Source organism: Euprymna scolopes, chromosome 2, assembly GCF_053919585.1.
Source record: "Euprymna scolopes isolate OS-2025 chromosome 2, ASM5391958v1, whole genome shotgun sequence".
Lineage (NCBI taxonomy): Eukaryota > Metazoa > Mollusca > Cephalopoda > Sepiida > Sepiolidae > Euprymna > Euprymna scolopes.
The window spans coordinates 118803258-118827054 of record NC_136483.1 but is presented as its reverse complement, the minus strand read 5'-3'; the positions used below and the strand labels follow the sequence as shown (position 1 = coordinate 118827054).

The window sequence follows — 23797 nt, the reverse complement described above, 5'->3', positions numbered from 1 at the left end:
TATATATATATATATATATATAGAGAGAGAGAGAGAGAGAATAAATAACAAAAGTTATACTCCAAAATTCATGACGTTGACGAAATGGAGTCTGTTGAATGTTGAGCAGTGATCCGATTTTTGTATTTGAAAGGACGCACACCACAGGAGACTTTCGATGAAATGAAAGAAACTTATGGTGATAATGCCCTATCATATGCCCTTGTAAAACGCTGGCATCGTGAATTCAAACTTGGCCAGAAGTTTGTGGAAACAGCTCCCAGACCTGGTCGCCCCCCTTCTGCCATTGATGAGGCATCTGTCCATCAAGTTGAGGCTGCCATTTTGGAAGATCGGCGCATTACTATTCACCAAATATCCCAAGATGTCAAGATTAGTACAGGGTCTGTGGAAACTATCATTCATGACCATTTGCATATGCATAAGGTGTCTGCCAGATGGATTCCCAGGTTGCTCACATCATTCCAGAAGCGAGAACACATCGAGTGCTCGAGGATGAATTTGGAGTTGTGCCAAGAAGATGAGTCAAAGTTTTTCAAAAGACTGATTACACAGGATGAAACCTGGGTCTATCACTATGATCCAGAAACCAAAGCCTAGTCAATGCAGTGGAAGCACTTGGACTCACCACCTTCAAAGAAGGCAAGGGTGCAGCCCTCCGCTGGCAAGGTCATGCTCACAGTCTTCTGGGACCAGGACGGAATAGTGATGACAGATTTCCTGGCAAGAGGTACCACAATTACAGGAGCCTATTATGCGTCATTTTTGAGGAAATTAAGGGAAGCTATCAAAATCAAGAGACGGGGCAAGATCAGCAAAGATAACCTCCTCCAGCAGGACAATGCTCCGGTCCACAACTTGCATGTCGCCAGATCAGAAGCACGGACGTGTGGTTGTGAAATCCTTCTCCACCCTCCCTACTCTCCTGACCTTGCACCCTCTGACTTTCACCTCTTCCCAGCCATTAAGTTGTTTTTAAAAGGAAAGCGTTTCCCAGATGATGCAGCCTTGATTTCTGAAGTCACGTTGTGGTTGGAGGACCAACCTGGAGTGTTCTACAAAAACAGTCTCCAGAGCTGCATCAAACGATGGGAGAAATGCATAACTCTGGGTGTTCCTATGTAGAGAAAGACTAATAACTGTGTCAAGTTTCATTGCTATACTGCTATGGGAAGTAGGTCAGGGGCATTACTTATTGCACACCCCTCGTATCTACAGTATTATGAGCACTGTTCTTTTAAAAGTGTTAATACATTTATTAATACATTAAAATAGACTCTGCTCTTTAGACTCCAGGTTTAATTCCCTCTCTCTCTCTCTCTCTCTCTCTCTCTCTCTCTCTATATATATATATATATATATATATATATATATATATATATATATATATATATATATATGAATGGCTACACAATTGCACATGTTTTGATTTCCAAATCTCCTCAGGCCACTCAAAGTAAATCCAACATATAAAGTTATCTTGTAGGATTTTCAAAAGCAATACATGTAATATATTGATACTTGATTCAAACTAGCCTAGTTTTTTTTTCTATGGTGTTCTCTTTCCATTACAATAGTTTAAATATATTTTATTTCACTTTCTATTAAAAGAAATACTAATACTGTTAGTGAAAAAATATTTTCCCTAAATATGAGCTTACCCTCTTAATACAAATAAAGTTTTGACATTTTCTTATTTATTTATGCTATTAAATTGTTTATTTCATAAAATTAATTGTTCATCATAATACTAGGTGAAATATTTTTAAAGAAATAAAGATCTTTCTTCATTTATGATAACTGGATCACTGATGCCATTTTAAACTCTTACAAATATGAAACAACTATTTTAATGCCTTAAACTATCTACATTTTAAAAATGTATTCGTTTCATAAGTTTTTCTTTTTCTTTTCTTATTTTTCTGAATGTGCATTTATTAGATTTCAATAACAAAAGTAATGGTTTTTAAAACATACTTATCCTTAGACATTGAAATGAATGAGTTTATTCTGTTGACTTCTGCAATCTAAAACCACATATATTTTGAAACGTTAAAGGGAAATTACCATGTGCAATCATACAGAGTTCTCTTCTTTTAGGCCTCCAAAAGTCAATATGTGTATATTAATTAAAGCATGTAATTTCAATTGTGTTTGTGTGTGTTTTTTCTTGCCTCCACATTAATTATACATTATCATTTGTTATTTACAAATTTTTCATTAATGTCAAATACTAAAACAGATCTTTTAAAAAATTAAAATTTTAGCATTCATTTTTAAATGAATATTTATTTCATATCAAAACCAAATAATTTCTTTGTATTCTATTTATTCATTTTATTTCTTTTTCAGTTATCAGAAAATTCATGAAGCGAATCCAAATTATGGAGGTGTAGACCAAAATGCAACTCCTCCAGTTCAAGGAGAATATCCTGGAGGCCAACCTCCTCCACAGAGTGGATATCCAAGTGGGCAACCAGCACCTGGACCAGGAGGCTACTCACAACCGACTGGATATGCAATGGGACATCCTCCTCAAACTCAAACTGGAGTACCACAACAAAGTCAGTTTCCCCCACAGGCAGGATACACAGGAGGACCAGCACCTCCTCCACAAGGAGGATACCCTGCAGGACCCCCTCCACAAGGAGGATATCCAGCTGCACCTCCCCAGCAAGGGGGACCTCCTCCACAAGGAGGCTATCCTGGTGCACCTCCTCAGCAAGGGGGACCTCCTCCACAAGGAGGCTATCCTGGTGCACCTCCCCAGCAAGGGGGACCTCCTCCACAAGGAGGCTATCCTGGTGCACCTCCCCAGCAAGGGGGACCTCCTCCACAAGGAGGCTATCCTGGTGCACCTCCTCAGCAAGGAGGATATCCCCCACAAGGAGGATATCCTGGTGGTCCACCACAACAAGGAGGATATCCCCAACAAGGAGGATACCCTGGTGGTCCACCGCAACAAGGGGGATATCCCCCACAAGGAGGATATGCTGGTGGTCCACCACAGCAAGGAGGATTTGCTGGTGGACCACCTCCACCCCAAGGTCAATATCCTTCACAGCAGGGATATCAAGGTGGACCACCTCCTGTTCCCAGTGGCCAGTATGGAGGATATTCAGTGACACAAACAATAAATACTAATGCACCTCTTAATGCTGTGACGACTGGACAGACAGCTGCCAGTGGGGCACCCAAGTCATTTCCTCAGGGATTTAAACGTAAGACATAATTGATATTTGCTACCTTTGACTTATTTCAATCTTTTTGTGTCTCTTTCAGTTATTTTACAGGAGTGTGACCAGAGCTATGTGATCAGTCGTCCAAATTCTAAACCTTGACTTGATTCCAACCGAAAAAATCTATCAATAATAATTTATGTATCATGCACTCTATAATAAAGAGCAAGTATTCATACATATATATATATATATATATAAGTGAAAGTGTGTCTGTCTGTCTGTGTATATTTCCCTACACAATAACTCTGTCAATGTTCAGTCTACAGACTCGAAATTTGATATACAGGGTACTGAGATTTGGGAAAATTTTTTTAATCGTGTTTCGGCCAGAAATTTGGCTGGTAAGGCATCAAAGTTAAACGATTTGACCTTTCAGAATTCTACCAAACTCCTCCGTCTATTTTGGGTCTAAACACTTGAACTTTTAGATATAGATTCCTTGGACATGGATCTAACTTAATAGCTTAATGTGAGCCCAAAACAATAAATGTTAATGGGTCATAATAGGGCTCAAAGTTAAAAAAATGTTTACCTCTGCGGTCTCTACCCAATTACTCAAACAGCTTCTGGTCTAAACATTTGAAATTTGGCATAAAGGGTATTCAGAGATAGGGCAAGCTTTTTAATCGGTTTGGGTCGAAAATTTGAGCTACAAATATATAAATTATGTATGTTTGCATGTCTGCCTTAAACTTTTGATAGAGGTGATGGATTTTCACAAGATCAGTATCGTTTTGAAGCTTGACCCTTCAGACAACAAATACCGAAAAATTGGCTAAAAACATTAATTTCTTCACCCTCAACTGGGCACTTTTCTACAGGGAGGGGGCGCTTTTTTCGTCAATATTTTCAAAAGTCATCCCCTCTTTTCGATTGTCTTGCCTTAATTTAAACCTACGTCACTTCCGGTTTGGCTGTGGTCATAACAGCAAAGACGTCACTTTTTTTCACATTCTTTTCCTCTTTCATGGTACGGGTTCGAGCCTTCCTTCCTACTAACACTTTTTTTTTTTGCTCAACATACACCTCCAAACACCCGGGCAACGCCGGCCACCCATGCTAGTATATCTATAATATAAAGCTGAACGTGTGTGTGTGTGTGTGTGTCTGGTCACGAATAGGCTCCTATATGGTTAACTATTTTAGAAAACTTATTACATATAATGATAGAAGGTGTATCGAGGATCAGGAATAGGTATGTTTGATCTGGCAGAACGGTGGTTCATAAAAATTGTGGGGTCTGCGTTTGCGCCTGGCCCCCAAAGTATGGAAATAAAAAATGAAAAAAAAAAACGTTTACAAGGGTTTTTGATATAGATGTACATAAGAATACTTTGATAAGTATGTTTCAACTTAAATAGGGATGATATAATAAAATTGTTGGGTCTGTGTTTGCGCCTGTATCCATGGAAATATGGCACAAACTTTAACAAAGACTTTTCATATCTATTTGCGTAAGTATACTTTGATAATTATGTTTCAGTTTGAAGAAATATGGTATAATAAAATTATTGGATGTTCGTTCGCGCCTGACCTCCATAGAATGTAAATATGTCACAAAGTTTAACAAGGTTTTTTAAAAGGGGTGAGGGTCCACAATAACACCTTAACTTTAATCTTAATTCACGTTAGCTTTTATTTATTTTTTTGAGTTGAATCATATTGTGTCGAATAAATTCACCTCATAAATTCATGTTCTTATTAAAGTGAAAGCCAAAAAAAAAAAAGTCGGAACTTTAGACAATTCTCGACACAAATTTTGCATAACTCTGTTTTTTTCCTTCTCCACTTGCACGTGGCACTCTTTCGAAAATAGATAAATAATAAAAAATAAGAACGTTACTTGTTATCGTGTCAAAAGAAGGAAAAAAATCCTGCTCACGTGATTACATGTCTTTTTAAAAACATTTACATAACCTTTTTATTTTTATTTATATATCTGTTTAAGCTTTTTTTGTCATTGTACTAGAAGGAATTCAGTTGATTACAACCCTTTATGCATGTTCTTTACATTACAACCCTGAATCCGACGGTGCAATACTACACCGTTCAATACTGTAAAACTGAAACGAAGCTGTTCTGCTTGAAAAGGGCGCCATTTTCTTCTTATTCATATTTATATTGATTCTTTGCTTTAAAAAACTAAAGTAATTACGTGTTTACTTTTTTAATATCCCATTTTGCTGTTTCGGATTATTTTACTAAAGTAAGTAAAGTTTCATTATTTTTCAAAACTGTTTTTGTTTTTTTGTTTTTTGATATTTCGTCGATATTACTTAGTAAGAGTGTTTAGCAGAAAAGCCAAAAAATGATTACCTGAAAAAATAAATATACAAGAAATAAATGTTACCATAGTCAATAAAAGTTCAGTTCATGCTGTTTTTTTGTTTTGAAATAGTTTTTAATTCTCTTTACTTGAAATAATTTCAGCAAACCGAAATTAAAATGAAATTTGAGGCGATAACTACTTAAATGAATTTTTATATAAACTACACATGCCCAAATCGAATATTCCTCAAGCACAAAATAACGGAAAACATTAAAATATGTTCAGGTGCCCCTCCTTCAAATTGAAAACAGGGCTCTCCATTTCAAAGTCGCTGCAATTTTGATTTTTTTTAAACCGGTTCGTGAATTAAAATCAATAAATATTTATTATTTTATCATTATTATCAGCAATGGAAGATTTTGCTTTAACAAAATCAAATAAAAAAGACAATTAAAAGAATCGTTTTGGCATCGGAAAATCAGTACAATTTTTTTCCGATACCCTCAAATATTTCAATTTTTCCGGTTCCTGATTCTGATTAATCGCCTGAACACTTATATATATATATATATATATATATATATATATATATATATATATATATATATAAATCTGTCCTATCACACAAATATTAGCAAAACTGCTCAACAATTAAGTTGTCTTCACTTATTATCTTTTTGTTTTGTTTTTCTGCTGAACAGAAAGAAAATACTGTATAAATCTATTTAGATTTATACAGTATTTTCTTTCTGTTCTTTTTTTTTCTTTTTATATCTATCTTTATTATCTTATGCAAATATCTTTAATATTGTTTAACAACATTTAATGTCATCTGTTTTAAAGACACTGCTATCTTCCAATACTCAAATTGAAAAAATACCAATTCCTCGCTGTCATTCATATATATATATATATATATATATATATATATATATATATATATATATATATATATATATATATATAATTTAAAGGAGATTAGAACAATAGTCTAAAGAGCTAAGTGTATTTTAATGTAACAGTGAAATTACTAGTTTAATTAAAATACAGGAAATAGAAAGTGCTATATATATATATATACTAGACTACCCATGATCCGTTGGGTCAGTATGTTATATTAGCTATCGAATTCATGTATGAGGGTGACACTTGTGACGTAAAGAAAATAGTTTTTTTTTTACATAACAGAACCATTTCTATGAAAGTATATTAAAATGAAAAATCATGGATGGATCACTCAAACATGAAAAAAAATATCCTCCCTATTTGTGTAAAGTTATCTATTTTTCCGAATAATCGCTCAAAAATCGAAAATTAAACATGATTTTCCTACAAATCGAATGCCGATGAAAGTCATTTAGCAGCAAAAACGCACATGAACCTACTGATGAGAAATATAAGAATAAAAACTCATATTGGAATCCTTCAACCAAGTTATAGAAACTTAAAATCTAAAAAAAAATAATTAATAAAACCTGAAGCAAAAAAATAAAACCTAAATGAATAAAATAAAATAAAACTAATATTGAAACAGATTAGTAAATGTGTCAACAAATTCACCGTTCTCACACAACTATTTTGTATCTAGAAATGTAAACAAAAAAATAAAAAAAGAAGGAAGGAAAAGGGACGAATAGAGAGTAGTAGTAGTAGTAGTAGTCCTGGCTTGACTACAATTGTTATGTTTGTCAACGGGTTAAAGTTGTTTAGTTGTAAGAAAATAGTAACAGTACAGTTGTAATAAAGAATAGTTGCAAAACACCTCCACTCTTCCCATGTTAAATAATAATTTCCAAATAATACCGTTAATATTTCAGTGCGCAGGTCAAAATCTGCAAAAGAAGCAATTTCTGTTCATTTGTTTACATTGTTATGGGTTAATGTTTATGCGCGCATGCGTAACCAGATGTCGTAAACCGGAAAGTGGGTTACATCACTGGTTACAAGGTCATTTTTGAGTTTTATGATTATATATACATATACATATATATATATATATGTATATATATATAATCTGTAGCCCCAATATATGTTCTGGTTCTATTATTATCTATTACTTTACATTTATATACTATATTGGAAATGAAACATTTACCTTCTAACGAACATTCATCAATATTTCTGCAGTTGCAAAGTGAATTTCCATTCAATGTTTTGATTATTTAATAAACTCCCTTCATTCGTCTCTTTATCTATTTTTGCACTGTTAGAACTTATAGTTTTCATTAAGTTAGTCATTGTCAAAAAAAAATATTTCGGTTTATAATTTTTTCTTAGATTAGTTCCATTAGGAAAATGTTTATCAATAATTTGAAAAAATCCTTCGGCAAATTATTTTTTATGTGTGCACTATAAGGTGGGTTAAACCAAATGCAATTTCTACATCCATTTTTATTTCTTTTAAGACGTTCTGATATTATCTACAAAATTTTTTTACAACTTATATTTTTTATACTATTTTTACAATTGGATTTACCCATTGCCATGTTGTATGAAATAACATGTCATGGTTTCAGTTTTGATACCTTTCTTTCTATTAATGTTATATTTACATCTTTTCACCTTTATTACCAGATCTAGCTAATGCTTCATTATAATATTCTTTCTTGCTATTAAATATATCTTTGTTATGGGATAATCTGAAAATTCTTTTTGATATGCTAGTTATAATTGATTTTCTTATTGAGATTGGATGGTTTGATTTATAGTAAATGTAGTATAAAATTTGATTAGGTTTATAATAAAGTTCATATGTATTGTTAATTAGATTCTAAGTAACATCTAAAAAATTTACTATTTTATGATGTTTATCTATGGTTATTATTAATTCAATATCTTCAAAGAAATTATATAGCATTTGACTAATTCTGTCTAAATTTCTACCTCCAGAGTTGATGAAAAATAGTGCATCGTCTCTATACAGACCCCTCCCTCTCCCTGCTCTTATATTTAAATGTGTTTAGCATTGCATTGTGGGAGATTATCCTAAATGGGCAACATTAACTTATTGGTATCTCCACATATGATTCATATATATATATATATATATATATATATATATATATATATATATATATAGCTTAATGCGTTAGAGGAAAAGAGAGAGTTCAATTCCACAAGAGGAGACTTATCTGGATAATACCAAGCTCAACAATTATCATTGGAGCTTATACGTTTTGTGTCTTCATTTCATACTTCTGTTGTTCTATTATATATATATATATATATATATATATATATATATATATATACATATATTAGTAGCAGGGTGATTAGACCTTGCTCAGGCTTGAATGATGGTCAACGAATGTTTCACACTCCTATATTTTTATTGTCATCGAAATCGCTGAAATAGCCCATTTTTAAATTAAATCGATTGATTGTTTTCTCTAATTTGGGACCCATTGCGATGCTCCTCGAGGAAGCTTCACATGCCTCTTGAAATGACTAAGTTCACAATATATTCTAGTCTACATCGCACTGTAGAGATACCTATTGTTGATTTTATAAAACTATTTTTATATATAATGGGTTGAATTAAAGTTTAAAATGTATCATGCTTCAATTGTACTCTAAACAGAAACATTCATTTCGAATGCGCCCTTGTCATATCAAAGAACCTACAGTTGATTTTATATGCCTGGCATTATTGGCTGTTCGATGATAATTGTTTGAATTTAAATTTAAAATGAAAAAGTCAAGCATCATTGTAAAATTGTGCTTTAAACACTCATTTTGAATGCATCCCTGTAATATCTAAGAATCTACTATTGATTTTATATGTTTGGTCTTTCGGCTTCTCAAAAGCAAGATGTTAACTTTGATCGAAATCACCTGTTCCTTCTTTCATTGGATTATTTCACTGCTATTCCTTTATAATTAAATCATACTATTTATATGCATTAGTTTTTTGTTAATATTAACTATAATTAATTCAAGTAATTTAATTAAAATATATTCATGAATTTTCAAGGTAATTTAAATTATAACAATTAGTTTAAAAAATTACAATAATTTCATGTGAAAGATATTTTATGGAAATTACAAATTTGATAAATCTATATTAATAGTTATTAGATAACAAGTATTTTTTTTTTTTGCGTGTATATTATAATATATATTGTTAAAGTAAATTCAAATAATTGTTAAAAGACAATTAAAACGTTGACATTTTTTTTTTACTTGTTACTTTTATCTGTTTTCATCCTCAGCTCCCCAGATTCAAGATGGAGAGACCCCGCCTGGGGAGATGCCAGCCCATAACAGACCTCCACCTCAAATGAACCCAGTTGCTGGCTATGAAGGTGCTGGTTTTAGTGTCGGAGGTTAGTCACAATTAATTATTTAAAAAAGAAAATAAACAATGTGTGTGTCTTAAAAACATGGATAAAAATGTAGCAGTATAAATCAGACTCTCTGAAAACATCTTGTATGAGTAAAGCCTCTGACAGAAAACATCAAAATCAAGAACTGTATCAGCCATTTCATATAAACGTGAAAAAATGTACAAAGGTGAGACATGCTACTGACTAATAGTAAGAATAGAAGTACATTGGAAAACCATGATATGTGGAGAACAGTGGAAAGTAAGACATCCAAAGAAGCTGCACATATGTTAGATGACAATAACTTCGCCTCAAGTTAATCTTGAATAGAATTTAATACAATATGGGAAACCATTAATTAGAACATGGTCGATTGAAAAACAATGAGTAATATATAAAAATGAATAAACATATATTAATTCAATTGCTTTAAATTCGCACAAAAGTTGGAATAATAGCTCAAACTTCTGATGGGAAATAAAATTCATTGAAAGAATCTTTTGAAAACATTTTGAATTTATTATCAAAAAACAGATGTTTTAAAAATGGACATTAACACTTGTATGAATAAAGATGTTTCTTTAAAACAAATTCACAACACTTATCAAATTCTCTTTTTCTTTAAGTAGTAAACTACACATCTAAAACAAAAAATAGATTCAAAACTTCTAGAATTTGTGCTAGAATTATCCACGTGAACCTGTGGTATAACGCATGAAGTGTGAAGTGATAATCAGTTCTAAGTGGCAGTTTTCTGAAAGATGAAGTTTCAACCTTAGTACAAGCGATGCTAAAAATATAATTAATTCTGTACTGATTCCCGAGTTTGGCATAAAGATTCCTGTGTTCAATTAGATGCAACTAAAGGAGGTTAGATAACGTCCAAGATGAGAATAATAGTTCAAATAATCCAAAATTATCAATCCTCATCTTATTATCTTCCTTGACCTGATATTCGAGTGATCTCCCTGGAGTCATTCTGGCCAACATTAGAGAAATGTGCTTACCTGTCTAGATGTCAAGAAAGCTCATTCTATGCATGTGTGGAATTCAGAACGAGGCTCTTTCTTGCTGGCTGATCCTTTAAAGCTATCAGATGTGGTTTGACTGCCTGGCCATCTTTACATAGCCTTTACAAACCCTTATGCCATGTCGGTCAGGTACCTCTTCTGGGAACAGTCGTACAGAAGAGCCGAACACAAAATAAATAACATTTAATTATCCATTGTTTAGACATGTTTTCTACATATAACACTGAAAAAAGTGTCTTTGTTATTGTATTTGAACTTTAATGTATTCTGCCTTTTTGATAATTGTGTCTGTGGTTTTACCTCTTCATATATCATATTAAATTATATCATATTAAATTATATTATATTAAATACCAACTTACATGTTTAGCATCCTCCTTTATGTTTCTCTTTGACAAATTGTTTATGTGAGGAAAACAGATCAATTGATATGCTATTCCAAACTTTAGTATGACAGACCAAATGAAATCTTATTTCAAACTTAAATATGACTGATCAATTAAAATATTATTTAAAATGTGATATATTGTCTTATAGAAAAAAGATTGAGATACTTAGATACACCTAAAAATCATTACTTTCTACTTAAAAAGTACATTCAATATTATTTTCCGATATTACATGATTAAAATAACCCTTTCTTTTTCTGTCATGCTAAAATTTGAAATTAAATTTTTAGATGCAGCAGCACATAAGAGCCTCTATTTACCAGCCTGTTTATCCATTGTTTTTTTCACAAGTAGAATGAATGTATCTCATTTTCGATATGTCTAATACATCTTTATAAGAGACTGTCTGCCTGTCTATGGTTCTGCCATGCTCAAATACAGATTGAAAAGATATGCCTGATGAATATATGTTGTTCTTATTTTCAATTAGTAGCATTATTTTTTACATCTGCTCTGTACCTGTTCAACTTTGTTCTTTCTGTCTTTTTAGAGTTTTTCCCTCCTCCCACTCCGTTCCAGCAACCAATTCCAACATCCGCACCTGAGACGAGAGGAGATATTCCAGAGTAAGTTCCAAAGATTGTGAATCTCTGCTGATCACTGTGGTAGTTCATTGCTTGTATTGTTTTCAAATCAAATGGATTGGACAAAAATAGCAAAGTGCAACAAATCATGTAAAAAAAAAGGTTGGGGAGGGGGGTTCAGAAGATGTGTACATCTATCCATGCTATTTGAATGTTGGTTCTAGGTTTATTTAGACCTGAATATTGTAGGCATCATCATTACCTCCTCTAATGGGATGCTCCACAGAGTTGAAACAGAGGCAAAAAATGCAGCATTTCTTCCACTGAAACAAAAACGTCTATAATCCATCTTTTTTTTGTACTTGTGGAAATCATGACTTGGCATAAGGTGCGGTGAAAAACTTTTCAAAACATTTATTAAAATTCCTGTTGATGATTTTCTATGTCAGAATTGCGTTTTATGACAAATCATTAATGCTGAATTCAGTCATTTTGATAAACGTTTTTATGCTTTGAGTTCTGAATAGCTTCAAATATTTATAAATTACTGTGTTTTATGATCGTATATTTTTTAAATAAAGGTGTGAATATGATAGATTTTATTTAACCCCATCGAGTGGACCTGAGAGTAATGGCAACAAGCTGATGACTCTGCACTCTGCAAAATTGAGGCCTCATTATTGAATGTAATTTCATGTCATACTGTAGTTACCCATTGATGAGATTCTGACAGAGTAGACTTTGAAATAATAAAAACTGATAGATGACATTAATTCCCACTCCCCCCTCCCCTCCAAAATGTTGAAACTGAGGCCTCATCACAGGATGTAGTGAACTGGATTTTAAGTAGATAGAGTATGTTCAGTTGATAGGGTTGGGCAGACAGAAGAAAACCATTTAAAAAACTAAAAGAAGATAGAAAAAGCTGAGCATGATGATTAAATTCCAGGGTAGTAAGATGAGGGTTAAGGTTGAAAAGGTATCCAAGGTTGTTTAACATTGTGTCTGTATACTACATTCAATTGAATATTTATTTTTGTATTTCAATGTTCATTAATAGTTAAAACATATGGAAAGTGTTTATTCCTCAACTATATATATGTGTATTTGGATTATTCAAACTATTGTTCATATCTGATGTCTGATGTAATTTCCAATATTAATAATTTTTTTTATATCTATAGATACTAGTGTTTCATGCTAATGCAATTATCAGTACAGGAACTGATAATTACTGTTGGTCATGTTACTTGAACCCAGTCAACCTTGGCTTTGCAAACTAGTATTCTTCCTCTCAACGACTAGGTTAAGTGTATAAATTGGAACCACCCTTGTTGGAAATTATAACTCACGATAAACTAGTGTCCTGTCATGGGGATGGTTCCAGCTATCGGTTCGGTGTAACGTTATTGAATCAGTAATAAGAATTAGGACTAAGATTTTTTCGAGCTGAAAACAAAATTACTACTACTATGCATCTGGAGCAAGTGTGGCATTACTTCTCTAAGGAGAGGTTCAAACTATCAAACAAATGCTTGTCTGCTATTCTAATGCAATTAAAAAATCATAAAGCACAATTAAATCACATCCTGTGTCTTCAATATTAATCACAGCAATCCTGCAAGACTGATAACGTTCCATCCAAGATCATCTCTTGAGTCTTGCAATGTTCTTCTATGGCTGCCTCCCTGAAATTTTTATTTCAATTTTGATGAAAATCCATTACATAATTTTTATTCTCCAAAATGTCTAACTTTTAAGGCTTAAAAAGAAAGTGAAATTCAGGGAATCTTACTTAATTTGTGTCTAATGACTATGCATAAAATTCAGTGCAAATTTGAAATATCTGATTTTTCAAATGGGAGTTTGTGCCAGTGTCCTCCGACAAAACGTTTTCAAATACTCCAAAGAAACTGAAACTTGAAGAATATTTGTTAATTAATGTACAATACTTATTGTTTCACAAAAATTGGAAGCATATGAATTTTTCCAAAGAGTGTCATATATGGTGTTGTTGCAGGGGTTTAAATTGGTAAGACTGCCAACCGACTGTACAACTAAATAAGTAGACACAAAGGCAATGAGGTAATGACAATAGCAAAGAGATGACAAATGCAGATGATCAGTTAAAGACGATAGGAAAGTCATAAATTGTGAGACAATGGAAGTCATATACCTGGATTGTTTGGAGTGAGAATAGGCGTCTAACAGGATTGAAATTTGTGCATCCATGAGGTAGGATGATGTACCTCAAGTTGGTCCAGGCCGTACAGATGGAATCTGATGCTGAAAAGAGTAGCTGGACACCAGTGGACACTGGAACGTGTAGCCGGATGTTAATGAGCACTGGAACTGGTATCCAGATATCAAGGGATGCTGGAGTTGGTAAGTGGAAGTGCTGGAGCTGCTGAAAGTTGCAAGAGTGAGCTGGGGCTGCTGGAGTTGCAGGAACTGGAATGGTAGGCTGTGGGGAGTCTCAGGGAGCAGGAGAGAGTGAAGTGTGTATCACATTCAGGTAGTTTGTGAGTCATCTGTAAAAGGATAGTTTGGAATCGCATTAATAGTTTGATAGTTAGCCTTGAAAAGGTTGGATACTGCTGCTGATGCTGCCACTAGTTTCAATGGTAATTGAGTTTGCCAACTTGACAAGCACATCAAGTCGAGAATTGGAGTTTTGTAGTCCCCAGGCCAAAACTGAAGATTTACTGTAAAGTCTCTGGCTTCAAGGAAAGATGTTCAGATTACAGGAATTGGCTTGTTAAACAAACAAATGGCTATAGTTAATTCCAGGCTGGATTTCTTACAGTCAAAAATGTTTGGAGTATTTATTGATTGCATATATAATAAGCTTGGTCCCAAATTAAAGTCAGTTGTTTTTGTTTAGTTTGTGGAAAATGAAAGATTATGTGTTTTTCTTTGTTGTTGAAAAAGTAGTCACTATTTTGAGCTTTGGTGACTATGACATGTTCAGGTGAGGTCACATGTTAGTCTCTGCCAACAATTGTATTTGTGATTGGAAACAAAATATGGGAGCAGTAACTTGACACGATGACAAGACCCTCTCCTTGGATATTTGATCATAATCAATTACCAAAGAAACAATGTGGCGAACAATCATGTCCAAAGTATGTGCAGATGTGTGTAAATGTATCCGCAAGGATCGTTGGAATGATGAATGCAATGTTGATGAGAAAATTCTGTGCATGGTTGGTTGAAAGTGATTGGGGGAGTGCAAGTGGATCTGCATGATTGTTTGTGCTCTTAGTCTGCAGAATCAAAGAATTGGGTGCAAGTGAGTCTGATGAATTTTCATAAGGGTTTAAGGTGTTGTGTCTATTGTTCGAGAGAATTGGTTGGCCATGAAGGGTGTTATCGATGTTTGATGAACTTGACTTTTTACATCCAATATAAAATCAACAGCTTGGTGTTTGTCCTTGGCTAAGTTTGTTGAGAAGTTTGATAATTGTGGTTGGTCAAATTTCATCCTCTCCATAAGATATTGCCTGCATCCAAGACTAAAGTCTGCTTTTTATGTCATCTTCTTTGCTAGCTGCTTGCCTGTATCTAAATGATCATGTCGGGGTCACCACTTGTTGCAGGGATCCAAATTGGTGAGGGTACCAATCGACTGGACAACTAAGAATGTAAACACAAAGGCAATGAGAATAGTAAAGAGATGAGTACTTGTGCAGTTTAGTCAAGACATTAAAAAATGAAAATATTGAAAAAGTTATATTGTACATGCTCGTTATGGAATAAAGTTTTCATAAAAATAATGACTTAATTTGATCAAGTAGTTTTTTTTTACAGACGAAGGAGATCGATCATATCCTGCCATCTTGCTTATTTCGCGGATGAGGAGGGAGGTGCCTTTAAATGAAAAAATGATTAACAACGGGCAAAATAAAAAAGGGTTTAAAAAAGGACAAAGAAACTCTGTAAAATAGGTGAAAGAAAACTAAAATTTTTATCTAGGTAATTTTTCTGCGTATGTGTCAAAATAATCTCACTAAATTTTGATAACTTCAATCACCATTTAAAGTTTATCTTCCCTGGCCCCCCTGCTTCTCGTCTGCAAAATAAGCAAGGTGGCAGGATATGATCAATCTCATTAACATTTGATTTTCCTCTGTAAAAAAAAAACAAACTACTTGATCAAATTAAATGATTATTTTTTATGAAAACTTTATTCCGTAACGAGTACATACAATATAATTTTTTTTCAATATTTTAATTTTTTAATATCTTGATTAAACTAAGCAAGTACCAAAGGATGATAAATGCAAGTAATTCGTTAAATACGATATTGTGCTTTATTTGCCACAGGTAAATTGTGAGATAATGGATTGTTCGGAGAATGGGTGTCATATGGGGCTGAAATTCATGCATCTCTGAGGTAGAATGATGTGGGTCTGGTAGATGGGATCTGATGTTGGAATGGATAGCTGGATGTCAGTGGGCACTGGAATGTTGTAGAAAGGACAAAATCCTTTTGTCTGAAATAATCTTCCTTTTTCCCTCCTTTCCTTAGAGTTGCTGACTGGAAAGAAGATGATGTGCGGAATGCTCTTCTCGATTATGTTTCTGAAATCCGATGCTATGGAAAAGGAACAGCGAATGACATGAGCGTCCAGGACATTCTTAATACAAGTGCTTTTCATGTAAGTGGGATTTGCTGAATTTTGAAACACTTGGTTTCGATAATAGGATAAATCTCTGATACTATAACCATATACACTTTAAAAATAAAGTATAAGGAATCAAAAAAAAAAAAACGAAAAAATATAACAAAAATGGGGAAATAAGGTTATCAGCTGAACAAAAGTATAAGAAATTGTTCACCTAGGCACACAAAAGAAAGCTGAAATATGACTTGTAAATCAAGATGTGGCATTGATGCGGCAAAAGTCCGGACACAATATTAGTCAATAAATTTAGATTTAGTTTACAGGCAGTTTTAGGAATGGTAATGAGTTTTGCAACAATTTACGACAGACTGTCTTAGGTTAGTAACACTTGAGGACACTTGCGAATTGAACACAGTTGAATTTAGGTTATGGCTTAGAGTAGATAGAGATGAGCAGACAGCAACTGATGAACATAGCCTTAACAGATGACTAAGATGTGGATGTTACCATTCTGAGGATTGTTTCCAGCAATGGTGTCAACCGCCATCCATCCAGAGTGCAACTGATATTTGCAGAATGTGTTGGAATTTGTGTTTTGCTTTATTTTTTTATACTTGTGAACCACTGTGCATCCTCTCAGCAGCCGCCAATATGAGAGATGATCCCATGTCCAGAAGAAGATGAAAGAGAAGAAATCCATGACACACAGTGTTAGGATCGGCGGCGATTGTTGAGAAAGAGGAAACGTACGTGGTTCCACAGATCCAAAGCAAAATAAAAGTTTGTGATTCAATAACGTTTTTGCATGTTAGAAACTTCTTGATTTCCAACATCTGCAGAAAAGAAATCTCAGTTGTTTAATATTTACTGACAAAGACTATAAAATTGGCAAGCTGAGTTAAAAGGTTAGTTCTATCAGATTATGTGAAATGCAATAACTTTTCTCAGATGACAATTAGAAAAAGTGTCTGTAGATGGGTGAAACAAAAATGTAGTAGGCAAAAAAAAAAAAAAAATAAATAAATGTTCTGTCAGCAACAGTACAACTTCAAAATAGTCAATATCGCCCACCTCCAGAAGAGAGGGAATTCCTGTCCGTGATAACCGTGGTAAAAAAAGACACACTCCAATCACCAGAAACACCCACACACACAGTTTGCAGGACACTGCCGACTCGTCTCTAGCCTCCTGCTTTATAGTGGCCGGGAATTATCCATTTGCATAATCACATGAGACAGAAACGTGATTTTCCGAGAGTTGCATGGGGTAAATGCTAATAAAAACCCCCGGACGCCATCTTGGAATTCTCTTTTTCCCCCCAACTGGTGACACAACAGACGTACCCGAGGTAAGCTCTTTTTCCCCTCATTTTAGTTATTGCTACTTCTGCTACACTCCCCCCTGATCTCATGATCACAAATGGGGCAGGGGGGCAGTCGTCTCTGTCTGGTACTTCTCCGAAGAACCGGAGGCAGCACTTCCTCCCTGCCATCCTCCTCATCGCCATTATTGCCACCAGTCTGCTCCATAGGCGGTGTTTCACAATCAGGGCAGGGGGGCAGTATTCGTTTCTGTCGGGTACTCCTTCGTAGAGGCAAGACGGGTGGTCCTTACTCCGCTTCTTCAGTATGTACATTATATGGCTCAAAATCCTCTTCGTCGTCCTGCATCATACTCTCTGTCTTTTCAGAAGACATCATACTGTCTGAGTCTCCCTCTTCCTCCGATGTAACAACATAATGGCGAGGGCGCAAATCCTTCACGTGACGAGGCACACCGTCCACCAAAATCGACTGAGGGCTGATCACCTTGGTCACCTCACCCTTGCCGAACCTCGTGGTACATCGATTTTGCGGTCTTTTGACCCATACGCGATCTCCAACCTGGTAAAAGCTGTTCTTGGGACCTGGGGACGCAGTTGCGAGATTGGTCTCCTTTACTCGAACTTCGTATTGATAAATCCTGTTGGCAGGCGCAGTGGAGGGAGAGGTGTCGTCTCTTGGTGTGATGTTATACCAGTAGACAGCCTCCTGTATGGGACAACACATTCTAGCCGCTATTCGTTTCACTGTACGATGACATCGCTCCGCTATGCCATTCCCGGCTGGAGCGTATGCACAACGGAATCGCAAGTGAACTCCCCATTTACATGCAAATGCTTGGAACATATTGCTGCAGAAAGCTGTGTCATTGTCTAAAAGGAGTTCATGCGGCGCGCCATGCTCGAGGAACACTGCCTCCAACTGATGAATCACGCTTGCCGAGTCCTGCCTTGCCAATTTCCTCCAAATGGAGAAACGCGATGGACCACAGTCTGTTAAAGTTAAAAAATGGAAGGTGCCATAATGCGTGATATCCATTCCAATTCTCTGCCAATTCTCGTTAACTTCCAGCTTTCCCTTTTCCCACCTGACTGGCGCTGGGTCAATGGACTGACATTCCTCGCATTTCTGTATGACCGTTCTGACAGTTGCTTTTGTCGTGGTTGGACATCTTCTCCTGACAAAGTAGGTAGTGCGTCGCACCCCCGGATGTCCACTATCTTTGTGAATAGCCATGATTTGACTCTCATCCAGCTCGTCTGTGTGGACCGCGCCTATCACTGGGTCAAGACCGTTTTTCTTTTTCATTGCCTCAAACCACCGCTGTGGCACTCGTGTCAGTCGGTCAGCAATGTTTCGTGCTGATGGAACCAGCGTCACATCCACTGTCAGCCCGTACTCTTTCACGAGCTCCTTAAGAGTGCTTAATCGCCTCCTAATAAGCATCTCGCTTGCTGCTTTGGTGCGTACTCGCGCCTTTCCAGTTAGCGTGTCCGAGACCCAATGGTATACGCAAACAGAATCTGTCTTTATGTGTAGCACCTTGCTCTGCCACTGGAGAGCCAAATTGATGCCTTTCAATACGGCATCCAGTTCAGCCAAGTTGATATGTTGAGAGTCATCTTCAGGTCGCAGCCAACATGCATCTTCCAGCACAGTTTCACACATCTCCAAGGCTGCCCCAATTGCTAGGGAGCTAGCATCGACCCATACATTCAGCTCTTTGCCGTCCACACACCAATTTCCCTGTGCCGGATCGTTCTGCTGTGCAGATTTTAAGGTTTCGAACATCATACGATGTAGTACGGCGTCCCTTGCTTCATCATCCCAGCCCTTCGTTACCGAACTTACTCTCCTTCTGAGTATTCCGCAAGCCACACGAAGCCAACCGCATACCGGAAAGTGCCCGACAAGTCGACCACACAGAGAAAAGATTGTTCGTCGCGTAACAATACTGGGAGCCTCCGGAATTGCATTTCCTCGCTTCCACCGCAGTTCATTGCGTTCCATCCTGACTGCCAATCCCAGCACCCGTGCACCGTCCTTCAACTGCTCCGGGTTCTTGCACTCCAACCCGAACTGCGCGAGGTGTTCTCTCACACGGGTCGCGGGCACCACGTCTTCATTGACAAAAATGTCATCAATGTAAGCAGATGCTGCGCGGCTTATAACTTCTTCCTGAGATAGTACTTCGCTGACAATTGCTCTCATTATCAAGGGAGCCACATTCAAACCAAACCCCAGACGGGTCAGACAGTATTTTTTCCCATCGATTTCCACAGTCTGGTATGGCCACAGTGTCTCATGGACCCGGACTTGTAGGTATGCTCTTCTGAGGTCCAGTAGAGACACGTTAGCACCTTTTTGTCTCCACTCACGCAGCTTAGCCACACAAACATCTGCGTTGGCCGTAAATGCATCTACGTAATGATTTAGCTCCCGGTAGTCCATTACCAGGCGCACTTTGGCTTTGTTCTGCTGTATCACAGCCATCAGGGGAATTAGACCTTTGGGGGGTCCCAATTTATCCTCTGGGTATGGCACGAGCCAACCATTATCTATCCAGGTGTGGAGCTCCTGCGTGTATTCTTCACGAATTTCTGCTGGCACTGGGTACTCTGACACTCGATTATGCAGCCTTTCAGGGGGGTGGTCCACAGACCATTTCCACGATGCGGTTCACGTTCGGTTTTGATGGTCAAAGGTAGCAGTGAAATCTGGTTCATCGATAGAAATGGCTGCGTATTTAATACTTTTCCTGGCGCCCAGCCGCACTGATCCTGTAGGCTTGACAACGACACCTCCTAGAGCTTTTATGGCGTCGATCCCTAGAAGCAAGTCAAATCCCAGTGGCTTGCCATGCACCACCAACACATCGACTCTGGCAGACACACCTTCATCAGTGGATACAGAGACCGTTCCAACACCGCAGCACGCATGGGACATTCCACCAATTGTGTTGACATTTACGTTTGTTTTTCTCCAAGACCGGCACCGGTCTGCATGTAAAATTGTCCTGGAGCATCCTGTATCAATAAGCGCCAAACATCGCGTCCCGTCAACATGGATGCTTATCACCGGGAGCGTCGTGTTCACATCTTGGTTGGGAAGGAGACTGGCGCTTATGCGTCCTCCCCTTGCTCGTTTCCCGAGCAGTTCCGAGCCAAGTGTCCATTCTCACCGAAACGGTAACATGTTCCACGTTTTCAACAGTCCCTTGCAAGGTGGCCTTTAACATTGCATTTGAAACAGGTCACGTTAACAGGATTATTCTGGGCCCTGTTGTTGGGTGAGCGTGTGGCCGCAACCACATCCTGATTTTGTTCGCCAGTCGTCAAAATTCTCGCTCTCGACATTAACTCCCCCATGGTCAGGGCTTTGATGTTCGGCACCTGTTGAAGAGCAATTGAGATGGTGTCAGGGAATCCAGTGACAAAAATTAATTTTGTGAGTCTCTCTGAGCTTTCTCCTGTGAATCCGGCCAATCCAACCAACTGCCTGATCTTGTTGGCATACACATCCACACGTTAACCAGCCCAACTAACCATAGTTATTTTTCTATATGCTGCAAACGCGTCATCAGTAAATGCCTCCTTTAATCGAGCCTCAATCTGGTCTATTTTCTTTTGATCGTCCTCCTCCATTTCCATGTAGAGGGCCAGCGCATCGCCTTCCAGGTATAAAGGTAGCAGACTCGCTACGTCATCCACCTGCTGAAGTTGTGCGACAAGTCTCACTTTTTTCAGCCACGTTACAACGTCTCCCTCGCCAGAGAACGGCTTGATAATATCACTGCTTATCCGCACCTTTGCCATATTCGGGCCGAAATAGCTTGAAACAAAAATGTAGTAGGCAAAAAAAAAAATAAATAAATAAATGTTCTGTCAGCAACAGTACAACTTCAAAATAGTCAATATCGCCCACCTCCAGAAGAGAGGGAATTCCTGTCCGTGATAACCGTGGTAAAAGAAGACACACTCCAATCACCAGAAACACCCACACACACAGTTTGCAGGACACTGCCGACTCGTCTCTAGCCTCCTGCTTTATAGTGGCCGGGAATTATCCATTTGCATAATCACATGAGACAGAAACGTGATTTTCCGAGAGTTGCATGGGGTAAATGCTAATAAAAACCCCCGGACGCCATCTTGGAATTCTCTTTTTCCCCCCAACTGGTGACACAACAGACGTACCCGAGGTAAGCTCTTTTTCCCCTCATTTTAGTTATTGCTACTTCTGCTACAATGGGACTAAAGATAGGCATCATTTCTGATATACATTAACCTTTTTATTTAATCCAATGCAGTTGTCTTGTCTGAAGTGCATGCTCTTTTTAGACCATCTTGTATTTTTTGTTAAGTTCTTTCAATGAGGGTTGAACTTTTGCCTCAAAATTCTATAATGAGTCTGACCAGACAACTGCATTGGATTAAATAAAAGGTTAATGAATATCAGAAATTTTAATGCTTGCCTATCTAGCTGCATCTACAGGGTGGTCAAAAAGTCAGGTAACATTTTAAAGAAAAACGATATTAGAAAAGAAAGAAGAATATAAATGACACAACACATAGATTTAAAATTAAAGTTTATATATTACACTCAAATATTTAAACAAATAATATTAAACGAATAGAGATTATAATGGATCATATTGTTTTTTCTACCTTTAACATGTTACCTGACTTTTTGACCACCCTGTACATACACTTTTTCTAATTACCAATGAGGGTAAGGGGAAAGTCATTGCATTTCACATGTTCTTCATTCAACATCTACATCTTTAACTGCAGATAAACTTTCTCTTTACCTCATGAGTTTTCTTCTTGCAAATAACTGCTTTATGCTGTCATAATTTCTTCATTTTTTGGTTAATTATTTTTACAGCACTCAAGAGTTATCTGCCCTTTTTCCTTTGAACGAGATAATCGACTTGATTCTTTGCTGGGCGCTTATGTCAACAAAAACTTCAATCTAGGGGAGATAACCAGCATAAACATAACAAAAATAAGCATATTTTCCATATATTTTGGGACGCTTATTGATTAACGTACACAAAACAAAAATAAACAATGAAATGATGTTAATTAATCAACAATAAAAATTGAATAAACTTGTCAATTAACGAAAATAATAAATCATATCACATACTTCTCCCTTTTCTTCCAAAGAAACTCCATGAGATGAATTTTCAAATGTGTCTTTTGGTATGAGACCAAAAACCTTCATTAAAAAAAAAAAAATGTTTTTCTTATAGTTTTCTTATAGTTAATTCTAAAAATTAATGAACCACCTAACAAGTGTTCATTCGCATGTTTAGTAGTACAGATGAAGTATAATATTTGATGTAATTAAACTTTGATAGTAATCAGAATTTGACAGTTTAAAGGCTTCAGAATCACATAAATTTTGCCTAAGAAAGTAGAAGTCAGCATTAGGTTTTTAAATCTATAATAATAATAATGGGGAAAACGGATTTACTTCATCATTTGAAGGAGATTTTGAAGTATTTAAACTGTCAATTTCTGGTTATAATTAAAGTTTAAAGTCAAGCATTACTTGTCTATCTGGACATGCGAGGCACAGAATCTTTGGCTACATTACTATTATATCAAGAAATGGGGAAATTAATCAGAATTATTCAGACAAACAAAAAAATAATGAGAGAAATTGTGATGTTTATTTATACAAAAAATGGTACTCTTGCAGAGAAAGGACCATGTTGAAATAATAACGCTATTTTGAAATCCATTTTTAACATGGGAAGGGGGTATTTTTTTTTGTTTTTTTTAACTATTCTGTAGTTTTACCTAGCAATTTAATAAGCAAAAGATATCGTGAAAATGGAATTTAATAATAAAAAAAACTTGCATGGTCCTTTGTTTCACTAATTTGTTTCCTTTTTGTAAACTGCTTCGTCAATTTCCGAGACTCGGCTATAGTACTTTTTCATTTAACATTCTTTCATTGTTCTACTGATTATTTTAGTGTCCCAAATTATACTTTG

At 36.1% G+C, this 23797-nt stretch overlaps 1 protein-coding gene across 1 annotated transcript in view; it reads left to right on the top strand.

Annotated features, from left to right (window-relative positions):
• The window catches only part of LOC145295051 (uncharacterized), a 108036-nt gene that overhangs the window by 37195 nt on the left and 47044 nt on the right, over positions 1–23797 (top strand). The window contains exons 2-5 of the mRNA XM_080141433.1: positions 2353–3221; positions 9723–9836; positions 11807–11882; positions 16372–16501. Coding sequence (XP_079997559.1) covers positions 2353–3221; positions 9723–9836; positions 11807–11882; positions 16372–16501 — 1189 coding nt within the window. The remainder of the gene's footprint in view (positions 1–2352; positions 3222–9722; positions 9837–11806; positions 11883–16371; positions 16502–23797) is intronic.